This window comes from Oryza glaberrima, chromosome 6 (genome assembly GCF_000147395.1).
Source record: "Oryza glaberrima chromosome 6, OglaRS2, whole genome shotgun sequence".
NCBI classification, from domain to species: domain Eukaryota; kingdom Viridiplantae; phylum Streptophyta; class Magnoliopsida; order Poales; family Poaceae; genus Oryza; species Oryza glaberrima.
This window is the reverse complement of record NC_068331.1, coordinates 11,334,379-11,346,064: the sequence shown is the minus strand read 5'-3', so window position 1 is coordinate 11,346,064 and position 11,686 is coordinate 11,334,379. Positions and strand designations below refer to the sequence as shown.

The 11,686-nt window shown below is 43.3% G+C and overlaps 1 protein-coding gene and 1 pseudogene across 1 annotated transcript; both read right to left on the bottom strand.

Moving 5' to 3' along the window:
• Positions 1–2,219: 2,219 nt before the first annotated feature.
• LOC127776904 (uncharacterized) lies at positions 2,220–3,435 on the bottom strand (annotated as a pseudogene).
• Positions 3,436–7,715: 4,280 nt separating this feature from the next.
• Positions 7,716–11,120, bottom strand: LOC127777882 (uncharacterized). Its single transcript, XM_052304502.1, has 2 exons — positions 11,010–11,120; positions 7,716–8,940 (listed from the first exon to the last, which is right to left on the bottom strand). The coding sequence occupies exon 2, from the start codon at positions 8,863–8,865 to the stop codon at positions 8,029–8,031; it is 837 nt and encodes a 278-aa protein (XP_052160462.1). The 5' UTR covers positions 8,866–8,940; positions 11,010–11,120; the 3' UTR covers positions 7,716–8,028.
• Between the last annotated feature and the right edge of the window lie 566 nt (positions 11,121–11,686).

Sequence of the window (11,686 nt, the reverse complement as noted above, 5' to 3'; positions counted from 1 at the left end):
TAGGTACTGTACTCTTCTAATCTAAATATACTTCAACCATGTGTAATGCACGCTAGCTAAAAAGATGAAGAGTGGTTGGCTTGGAGTATATAAATCCTAACATTTATAAATGTTATTGAAAAAATTAATCACAACGACAATCATAAAAATTCTTACACAATCATGTTTTTCCACTGAATGCTATGCTCGCTAGCTTATGTGGAGCATGGCTCACCCTATTAAATACTGTGCAATCAAATTAAACTCCACATGGCTTTCCATTTAGCATAGCATCATCACACACGATAAACCCTTGAACTCACTAAAATCCTATCCTTTGCAGTAGCGTTCTGGGTTTCTATGCATATTGCATGTCTATGGTGGCAATACAAAATCGGTGGCCTATCATGTCATGATATGCTTAATAATTATATTTCATATTGACTATGTTTTTTCCTTAAAATTACCACATTGGTCGCGTATATTTTATAGAAACGATGTCTAAGATATGTATACTTCCTCCATTTATAAACTGCATGTAACAAAACCAATAAATTGCATCCAATGGCAATAAATTTTTTCTTGGGAATTCTTGCGAAAGAGAGAGTTGGTGATCATTCAATTAAAATAAAAAAACACGTTACTTTTGATTTGAAAATAATTTGTTCGATATGTTTTCAGAACAAAATAATACGCATGCCAGTGCGAATGTGTGGGCTACCTTTCTAGTTAAGTAAAAGGCTGGGTTATAAAAATAGCTTGCTAATTTCTAAACATCAACGAAAAGTATATGCGACAGCGAAATATAATTTTCCCCTACACAAGAAAGAATTCAAAAATATCTGCTCTCTCAATGAATTGCTCAAAAATTGAACTAGTTATATTGTTTTTTGAGTAAAGTCCATCACCGGTCCCTAAACTTGTACCGTTGTGTCATCACGGTCCCTAAACTCGCAAATCGACCGTTCAAGTCCTCAAACTTGTTCGACTATGTCAGCCCGGTCCCTAAACTTGCAAATCACTCATTTAGGTCCTCCAACTTGTTTAATTGTGTCATCCCGGTCCCTAAACAGGACGGTCTAAAAACTTTATATCAAAAAATAATTCATAACTTTTTCATGTGAACTCTAATGAAGACAAACTTTATATCAAAATTGTAGCCCTCGGCGCGACCTACAACTTTGTAGTTGAAAAGTTTCTGAATTAAAACTGTTTATGGTCCCAAAATATTGTTGCATGTTTTCAGATTTTGAAATTTTAATTTAAAATTACATTTTGGGACAAAAATGACTTAAAATAAAAAAAAATCCACTACAAAGTTGTAGATCGCGTCGAGAGCTACAAGTTTGGTATAAAGTTTATCTTTATTAGAGTTCACATGAAAAAGTTATGAATTATTTTTAAATATAAAGTCTTTCGACCGTCCTATTTGACCTAGAGTGTAGTTGTATAATTTTTGGGTCTGGTTTTCTTTATAAACAGGACAAACTCTCTTCTTCTTAATATATCGATCTCCTACCGTTGTTCAGTTAAAAAAAAATTTATGTATGCAGTGCTCTATACTCCTCTTTTAATATTCCTTTTTTTAAAAATTTTGTATTCCCATTATTTATGAACTTTATTCCTATACGAACTATAGACTTCGCTTCCAATATTTCTTTTTCCTAATTCCAAGTTTTAGTTATTTGTAAATTGTATTTCTGCAAATCTGTGACCACGTGGACTCATGTACGTGGTCATAGTATAACCCAAGTCCTAACATGTCTCGAATTAATTCACGTTGTTGATGTACGGTAGGATGGTTGTCCGCATACGCATAGCTACATTGGCATACTTTTTACATATGTAGGTTATGATTTATCTTTATTTCATTAGTAGCAGCAGCAGTAGTAGTTTGAGTGTTTGACCGATGCATGCAATGTGGTGGTCAGTCAGCGTATATATTGATGTGGGCGATGGTATCACGATCTTTCGATAAGAGGATAAGTCGATTGGATGGAGAGACGGTGATACGACTACAACTATCCATGGATGTTGCACCTTAGCAATCGTTACACCAACTCCAGAGGCGGTCGTTTGACGGATGCATGATCAGCCCAACCACGAGGATATTTGTTCCTGCAAGCAATCGAGAACTAGTAAGAACAAGATAAATAAGCAACTCATTTTACGAATCAAGATGATGTATTGAATCAACAGAAGTATCACAAGTGGGGTTTCATAACAAGCAAACTGGCGATCTAACCGATCATGGGATTACTTGGCAAAGTAGCGATGCTAGACTTTGATCTAAGCTAAACCCAATTGTTTTTTGCGGCGGCTAAAAGTATAAGAAGAGGGGGGGAACGACCACATGGGTGTTGAGGTCATGCTCTAACCCTAGGGGGCGCCCCTAATGGGCCCAACTTGATACACAATCCATTGGACCCAAATGAGGTGACGCAACACCGTGGATAGAAAAGTACTCGGTAGTAAAACGATAATTGCGGGTGCTCCAAAACATATATGGACATGGTGCTGGATCCATTTGAAAGTGGACTTGATAAGCTTTCCATGAAATACTTGTACGTCCAAATCGGAGTTCGCATGAAGTCATGGCGGCCATCAAAAGTTGGTGCAGTCTTGTAGCCCACCCCGCACGAATCCTCTCCCCATTGGATTCTCTCCAGCGTTCCTGAGTAAAACAAGAGTGCACGCGTCTCCAGGATATAAACAAGCGGAATATGAACTCAAGAATTCACTCACCTGATAGTTGAGTTAACGTGCACAAGCACAGGAAATAGGATCATGAAATTGTACTTGTGGAGATGTGGATGTATCGATGGTGTTGATGTCCTCATCATATATATCGCTGGCTGTCAGTTGAACAATCGAAGCAGCAACGCTATGTCGAAAATGCTCATACTCGGATGCCCGATCCACGCCTAAAATATTAGGCGCATTTTTCCAACCACCCGTGACTCCCTCTCTCCCTCTCTCTTTCTCGCACCTTCCCCTCTCCCTTCCTCCGCCTCCTCGGCTTCCCACCTGTCCAGCGCCCACCTCCCTTTCTCCTCCTACACCTCCGCCACCACCACCACCACCGTCCTCGCCTTCTCCGAGGAGTGGGAGAGGAGGTGCGGGCACGGGCCCACGGGTTCTCGCCGTACGTGGAGGCGACAGCGAGATTCTCGCCTCGTCCGTCCATCCCGTCGTTCTGGTGTTCTCTACCGCTGCGGTGTGCGTGTTGAGGGAGATTTGAGGAGGTGGCGTGTTGGTTTGGCACGAATCGGCCGAGTGGAGCGCCTGCCACGATGCTGCTATTGGTGGCTGCTTCATTGAGTGTTTCCTGCTTAGCCTGAAACCGTTCCAGTTCAAGCCTGAACCCTGCTCGCGCGGCAGCTGCACAAGTCGATCGGCGGCCACGCGCACAGCGTCTCGAGGAACATTGACGCCATTTCTCTGGGCTACTGCCATCTACTCCTGCACTGCCGCCATCGGAGGAGAGGGAAGAAGGCAGATCTGACTGGTATTTTTGCGATTTTTTTTATGTTTGAGCCAATGTAACTCGATGTTTCTTTGTGTTGCATCAAATTGTTGTAGTGGGATTTCTTATGGTCTTTAAAAATTTTTTTTTGATCCTTGTGGATTTGTTGATGTTTCAATATTTGAAATTTGATGTTTCCTGTTTCAGAACAAAGTGTTTTAGTTCATGATTCAACCGTGTTTCATCATTTAAATAGTCTGAAACATGTGTTAAGCTAGTGGTGAAACAATTTACTTACAAGTACTGAAACAACGCCCGATTTGTAGGTGCTTCTGCACCCTGTACATGGACATCAAAACCCTTCATTTTATGTATTCGTATCGGACTCATAATGCCCCCTTCTGTGCTGTAACACCCTGAAAATTCGACCGACAAAAATCTAAACTCTAAAAATACGGATTTTCAAAAACTTTTTAAATTAATTGCATCATGCCGATCTTATTCGCCTATTTTATTTGGATTTGATCTCGAAGTTTATTAATCGTGAGTAAAGAATAGTTAATTAGGAATAAACCTTAAAAAAACAAATTGGTAAAATAAATATAAATTAAAATAAAGATTAGGTGTGGATAGGAATAAATAAAATATTATCGCGACCATATTTGGATCAATTAAATTTAAATACGATGGAATAAGAATTAACCCTAATTAAAAATTCAAATAAATTATATAAAAATAAAATATGAGTAATATTAATCTAGGGTGGATTCATTAGTTAAAATAACACAAATATTGATTAAACTTCCTATATGCAAAAATTAGGAATTGTGGAATCAAATTTATATGGGAAATACACTAAAATCGGGATAAATAGGAAAAGTCACTATTCATTGCCCCCTAGGTGTTCGATCGCGTCCCTAGCCCTAACCCCTCCCCTGCCGCTCGCGCTGCTCGCCCGCGCGCTACTCGCCCGCCGCGCCGCCGTCGCCATCGTCGCCTGCCGCCGCGCGCCGTCACCATCACCGCATATCGCCGTCGCCATCCCATCGCCGTTGCCGCGCCGTCGCCGTCGCGTCCCGCCTCGCGCCGCGCGTGCGTCCCATCGCCGCCTCGCACCGCACGCCACCCCTGCCGCGCCGTCCCGTCGCCTCGCGCCGCGCGCCCGCCGCCCCGCGCCCCGCGCCGCTGCCACATGCCGTGCTGCCTCGCGCCCCGAGCCGCCCGCCCGTTCCATCGCCGCTCGCCCGTCGTCTCGCCCCGTCGCCGTCGCGCCGCGCTGCCGTCGTGTCGCCGCCCGTCGCGTCCCGCCCCGAGCCGCGCGCCGCCGCTGTCGCCGCCGCCGTCGACGTCCCGTCGCCGCGCGTTCCGTCGCCGCCTCGCGCCCCGCGCCGCCGCGTCGCCGTCGCGTCGCCCCTTCCCTTCTCTTTCTTTCCCCTCCTCTCCCCTATAAAACTCCACCCTCTCCCCATTTTTCCCACTCCATCTCCCCCTTCCTCTCCCTTTTCCCCTTCTCCACACGCCGCCGTTGTCGTGCCGCCGCGCCGCCACCTTCGCAGCCGCCGCGCCGTCGCCCCGGAGCAGCCGCGCCGTGCGTCGCCGCCTTGCGCCGCCGTCGCCGACGCGCCGCCCTCGCGCCGCCGCACCGTCGCCTTCGTGCCGCCGCGCCGTGTGCCGTCGTCGCGCCGCTGTCGCCGCTACCGCCGTCGGTAAGCCGCCGCCTCCTCCCCTTGCTCGGTCGCCGTCGCCGCCCCGGGTAGCAGGGAGTCGAGAGAGAGAGAGGGGCAGGGAGGAGCCGGGAGGAGGAAGAAGAAAAGAAAAGAAGGAAGAGAAAAAGAAAAGAAAAGAAAAGGAAAAGAAAAAAAGGGGGAAAAGAGAAGGAAATAAGTAGGAAAAATTAGGAGAAATTTAGGACACTTAAAAATATTAGAATTTAAGTATAGGATTAACGAAAATATAGTATTTGCAAAATAATGCTATAATCATAGATGTATTTAAAAACTAAACAATTAGGTGAATTATATAGATTATTGTAGATTGTTTTTAATGATCTCTACAAATGATCAATTCGCGGTAGTAATTTAGATATAATTAATTAGATGAATTCTTATAGGCTATTATAAATTATATTTGGGTAATCTCTATAAGAAATCGATTCACGATAGAAATTCGGATTTAATCACTAGGAATTTTAGACGTATATTTAATCATTTAGTCATAGACTAAATTAAATCGTATAATATTATAAGATAATTTTAGGATTCCGTCCGATGTTTAGCTCGCAATAGAAATTTCTAACCAAATATATGAATATAATACTCGGGTAGATTCAATCAAAAACTTATGCTAACCAAATATTTACACCCGCAAAATAGCTTAGGATATATAAATCGAAATTGGGTTTGCCCTAGTCCGCGAATAGTAAAGTTAATATAAAAGAATCGACTTTCGCGTTCGACTTCCATTTGGATTTATTTGGGATTTTTATTTGAATTCTAACCGAATTCAAATCAATTTTCGCACGTAACTATAGAGCCCGAGGGAGCTGCGGATCCAAGTGAAGGCCAAGACCCGCAAGACTTTGAGCAAGGCAAGTCATCACTATTCTTTGAACATGTTGATCCCAATTGCGAAATTATTTTGTTTACAAATAAAATTGCATGCAATGATGAACATCTTACTTGTGATTATGCCATGTCTTGATTATTGTTTACCCCTTATTCCTTCGTAACCATGTTTACGTATGAGTCCCTAGTCAATTATGACAATTGCTTAGAAATGCTATTCTAGAATTATGCATACTCATATTTATCAAATGCTATATGCTTGGGCAATTACCTTTGGGAAGGTAATTGAGATGCGGCATGTGGAGACATGAGCGCCACATTGCCATGATATTGATAACATGATTTGTGAAAGGAAAAAAAAATAAAACTAAACAACTATTTTCGACTGGGGCGGACGGAGGATTTGGGTGGTATCTGGAAAAGGCTAGTACCGTCCCCGGTCAATTAAGGACCGAGCCATGAAGTTAAGCATGAAACGACCCCCGTACAACCGTACTTCTCGAATGGGTATAGACCTAGCGGATTAGATAGCCGAGCGGAGGCAGTATCCCTGCATAGATGGTTCACCCCTGAGTGAGGCAGGTGCGCTACGATGGGACAGCCGTTGAGGTAGGGCCGAGAGGCGTGCCCTACATCGGTGTCGCCATTGGTAGGACTGCCAAGAGTGTGTGAGAGAGAGAACTTAATTTGAACTATAATTTAATATGTGTGTGAGACTTCTCTTTCCCGGGAGCGCCAGAACTCCTCTCACTGCTAGAAACATGGACACCTAGAGTGCATGAGGATTTAAGTTCATGGAGCGGGTACTGCCAATGCGAGGTTATCGAAAAGCTTTGCCGTGACGCGTCTCATGTGTTGGGACGAGGCTCATGTGTTGGGCAGTTGCGGAGTGCGGGTAAAGTGCACATCCACTGCAGTGTGAGTAAACCAAATCTATTCGAATAGCCGTACTCGCGGTTATTGAGCACCGGGACATGTATTACACTTGGCTAGACTCTAAATTCTTAACTTGTGTGGGATGGGATATTGCATGATGATTTTTATGCTGATGGAGCCACTTCCTGAGAGGTGGGAATGTGGACGTCCTCAGAAAACCATAACGACTCGATGGCGGGAAGCTATCCTTGGGATCACAATGGATGGTGGACAGAACCGTCATTGTTTAATATGAACACTGGTACTAAAATTTGATTAGTCTGTGCTAGGTCTTAGGCTTGCGAAAAGAATTACAAAACTGGCTTTGCGCAAAGGAACCATAGCTATCCTTTGAATACCCCTATCATGTGCATTTCTTGCTGTGGTGGCTTGCTGAGTACGGTTGGTACTCACCCTTGCAAATATAAAATTAATCAGAAGCGGGAGATGAAGCTTCGGAGGATCCCTATGCCTACTACCAGGAGGGAGAAGAAGACGATGGCGCTCAGTAGGTCTTAGTTACGGTCGTTGCCTGTGGCAATGGCATGCCGCTGCCTGAATTCCGCTGCCTCATCTATTTCTGCTTTTGGATGTATTCCGGACCGCTCGGTTCGATGATTTAAGAGAATGCCTGCGGGCTTATGATGTAATAATTAGCACTAGACTCTCGTGTATGTGCTTTTGGTATTTCAGCTATGAACTCGTGTGTACCAGACTACTTGATCCAGGGAAATGGTACTGTTTACACGAATGATTCCTGTTATAGAAACGGGGGTCCACATGTGCGGATGTGTATGAATGAAGAAACAAAAATAACAAATTTTATCTGCACTGTATGGTTACTATTCACTATCTGATTTTGTTATTTTTCTTTCTCTAGTTGTAGATCAAATTTAGTTCTGCATGTTTGTGTATAGATCATAACAACCAATGTTACTTAATTTTTTCAATAACTATTTGAGTCGCACGCAAATGATGGGTGCCATGGTATTTAGGTGTAGAAAATCCTTATGCATATGGGCACGCACGATAAGATTGCGCACGCACGTGCAATGGTAGTGATTTTAAATTCAGAAGAACGGCACCTAAGCTTACGTTAATTTACTAGCTATATCCAATGGCTGGGAGGACTTGGAGGCAGAACTCAATCTTTTTCACAGCCGCGTCTAGAATCTGCGCAGCTGGCTGCAACGGAGGACGACAGCCGCCGGCGCCGGAGGACGTCGACGAGGCTTGCGGCGACGACGGGGATGGCATCCTGCTCAGGTGATACCACTGGCTGTACCAGACGACCCAGCGGGCGTCCCGGAGGTCATCCCTCAGCAGCGGCCACGACGTCTCCGCGTCCCGCATCAGCCGCGACGCCGCGTGCGGGCGCTCCATGAGGTCGGCCACCTGCTGCGCGAGCTGCGCCACGCGGAGCACCTCCTCCACGTTGTGCGTCGCGTGCCACGCCCCCTGCACGGTCACCCGCGCGTCTTCCACAATCCCCCTCACGACATGGCCCCAGTCGCCACCACTGTCAGTGCCTGCACCTTGCTGCCATGGCGCCACCATGGTTGGAGGAGGAGCATGAGCATCTCGGTAATCTCGGTGGATGCTGTTGCTGGCGACGTGGTTGTAGTGGTGGTATTGCTGTAGGATCGAGGAGATCCGATGGTCGAGGGCGTGGAGCTCGCCGGGCTTCTTGTCCGGTGATCTCGATATGTCGTCGAGGGCACCTCTTAGGCCTGACAGCACCCCGGCCATCGCGGGGTCCGGCGGTGTCGACGGCGTCTTCTTATCCTCCAATAGCTTGAGTATTTTTTTGGTATTTTCGGCCTGTTCCCTCAGCAGGCGAACCTTCTCCCTCTCGCGCTTACCTGTCCCCGCCATCCCCTTGATTTGAGCTCCAAGCGCGACAACGGCCACCCACAGAGCCATCGTCTCCACCGCTGGCATCTTGATCAATCTTGCGGGTTCTTGGTGCACCCGAACTCGTATGCAGCGTATAGTCCAGTGTTGATGTGGGTCTTCCTGTAAATCAGTGGATTAATTAGGTCATTTGCAACAACAAATTAATTAACACATGCCCGGTGCCCCCCACAGCCCCACTCCATGTACGCACAGTAGCCCCCTCACATGTTCTTTCAACAGCGAAATGGATTCTACTCCCCCAAGAGAGAAGATCTCCCCACGTACACCTTTGTTTTCTCTCTATTTCAAGATAATTTATTGTGAAATAAATCAATGTATTGCATAGCATGATATATATCACTATACCAAAAATCAAGTACATAATCGACAAATATAAATCAAGGGAAAAAAGTTCGGCTGTAAACAGTACCAGTACTGTTTATATATTAGATTTGTATTATTTTCTTATGTCCTAATGTGTAAGTTGTGTTTAAACTTTGATTTTGTGGAAACGTATATTTATATTGTTCAAAGATATTTTAATAACCATTTAGGTGGTATTTTCTTATAAATATTTGAATGGTGTTTAAATAAATGAGGAATATTACCTCCACGGATAGAACGCCAAAGGAGACTCGTCCAACTGTGGGGATGTGGGGCAGCTGCCCTAGCAGGGATCGAGGTGAAGAGTTCAGCAAGGGGAGCAAATGGAGGTGAGGAGTGGGGCCCATGAGGTTGGTTGGTAGGACACACGTGGGCTTCTGTATATTTTATTTGAGATAGTAGTATGGATATATATATATATATATATATATATATATATATATATATATATATATATATGTATGTATGTATGTATGTATGTATGTATGTATGTATGTATGTATGTATGTATGTATGTATGTATTTTTATCCCTTGAGAATATCCGCTCGTTGCTTACATACCATTAAATAGTTATTAAAAATTTGACAACTAAATTCATATGAAATATATCACTCCACAAAAATATAAAAACCAAATTCGACTTCTACAAGTTACAACAAAAAGAATAAATTAAACTGAAAATTGTTATCCTGAATTCGTAGTTATATTTGTTAAAACTTGTAAAAGTTAAAATTTTAATTTGCATATTTATTGAGTGATATATTCCATATTAATCTAGCTCGCTAATTTCTTTAGGTTTTTATTATTATTTAGGTCACAGATACGAAACAAGGGGATGCCCCCTCGAAGAATATAAACACTTTCCCATAGTAGTAGGATATGGAATTTATTTTATCCCTCAAGGTGATATATATCTTCTCGCTGCTTGCAACGACATGCCATCGATCTAAATAGCTAGTTATCAACAAATTTTAAAAAAATTGACAGCTAGATATAAGAGGCTGAACGATGGGGCCACTTAAGGTGTGCGAAATCTGCACTATATATATTTGACTCAGGGTGGTTATTCATCTGGTTCATCAAATTCAAAAGATTTTGATACCATGGCAGTGTATATACCGGACCAAAGGAAAAATTTAGGGAGGAGTCGGAAGAGGTTAAAGTGGAAAATGCGAAAATAAAAGCTTTTTCTGGTAGTGGGACCTGTGAAAATAAAAGCCCTACGGCGCCGAAAATATTTTTTCTAGTAGTGGGACCTTTTCCTCTAGAGTGCAGATTGAGAAATGAAAACAAGCCTACGATTTGAGATCATTATATTTTTTTTCCGATCCTCAGGAAGTATATATAAAGAAGTATATGTATCTTATAATTAATATTTGTCAGAATGTATATAAGCTCTACCCTATAAGTGTATATACCTCCTAAGACAATACCTACAACTCTAAAAACCATTACAAATTGTCAAGAACATATTTAAAAAGATAAATTTTCAGTTCTATTCCAACCTGTAAAATTAATTTTGATATTTCCCTCCATGAAAAAGTATATATCAAGTACGGGACCTCTTCATGCTCCATTCATGCATCTTGCTTGATTTCTCCCTATAGCTATAAGCTAGTTTGTGTTTACCGGCTCTCCAAGAATAATGACTTAACGTTTATTACTCCATTACCATCCGGCTGATCACCACTACCAAATTATAGTTTGCACAGGCGGACAAATTCTTAATGATATATAAAAAGAATAATTCGCGAGATAAATTAGTGCATACTAGCTAGTAACAGTAAATAATTAAGACATTTACCGATGGATCCAATGTTCGCTGAACTCGTAGCTAAGCTAGCTGCTCCTTCCCAAGCTAGGGTATCAGTATCTTCAGTAGTAGTGAGTAGCTAGTGAGAGCTCTATTGCCTTTTGCCTTCTTGCAAGCATATACAGGCACTGAAGGCGCTTAGCTATTTATAATCAGGCAAAGTCTCCTAACGCGCTAGCTCCTACGCTTAATTAAGTGGCCAGCTCGTAATATAATCACAGTGACGACGCGTCTGCAAGAGACGACCCAAAACTGAGTAAAGACCAATGATTAGGACGAAGGAACGAGTCTCCAACTCTTCTCTCCCCTCTTCTCCAATGAATCCAAAATAACCAGACGTGGTCACAGTACTGGTCCCGGGGCTCGGGGCCGGTCTGGTTTGGTTGACCGGTTGGGTCTTGCTTGGAGTCAACCTAAAAAAACAAGAGTAAAGAGTAAAAGTCCATCACCGGTCCCTAAACTTATACTGCTATGTCATCCCAGTCCCTAAACTCGCAAATCGACCGTTCTGATCCTCAAATTTGTTCAACTATGTCATCCCGGTCCCTAAACTTGCAGATCACTCATTTAGGTCCTCCAACTTGTTCTGTTATGCCACCCCGGTCCATAAACTTGGATTTGAATAAGGGGAAGCCGGTGAAACCCTACACAGAAGAAAAAACAAAAAC

What these genes read in the sequence shown, in the direction of transcription:
- LOC127777882 (XM_052304502.1), bottom strand. Translation starts at nt 8,865, where the DNA reads ATGCCAGCGGTGGAGACGATGGCTCTGTGGGTGGCCGTTGTCGCGCTT.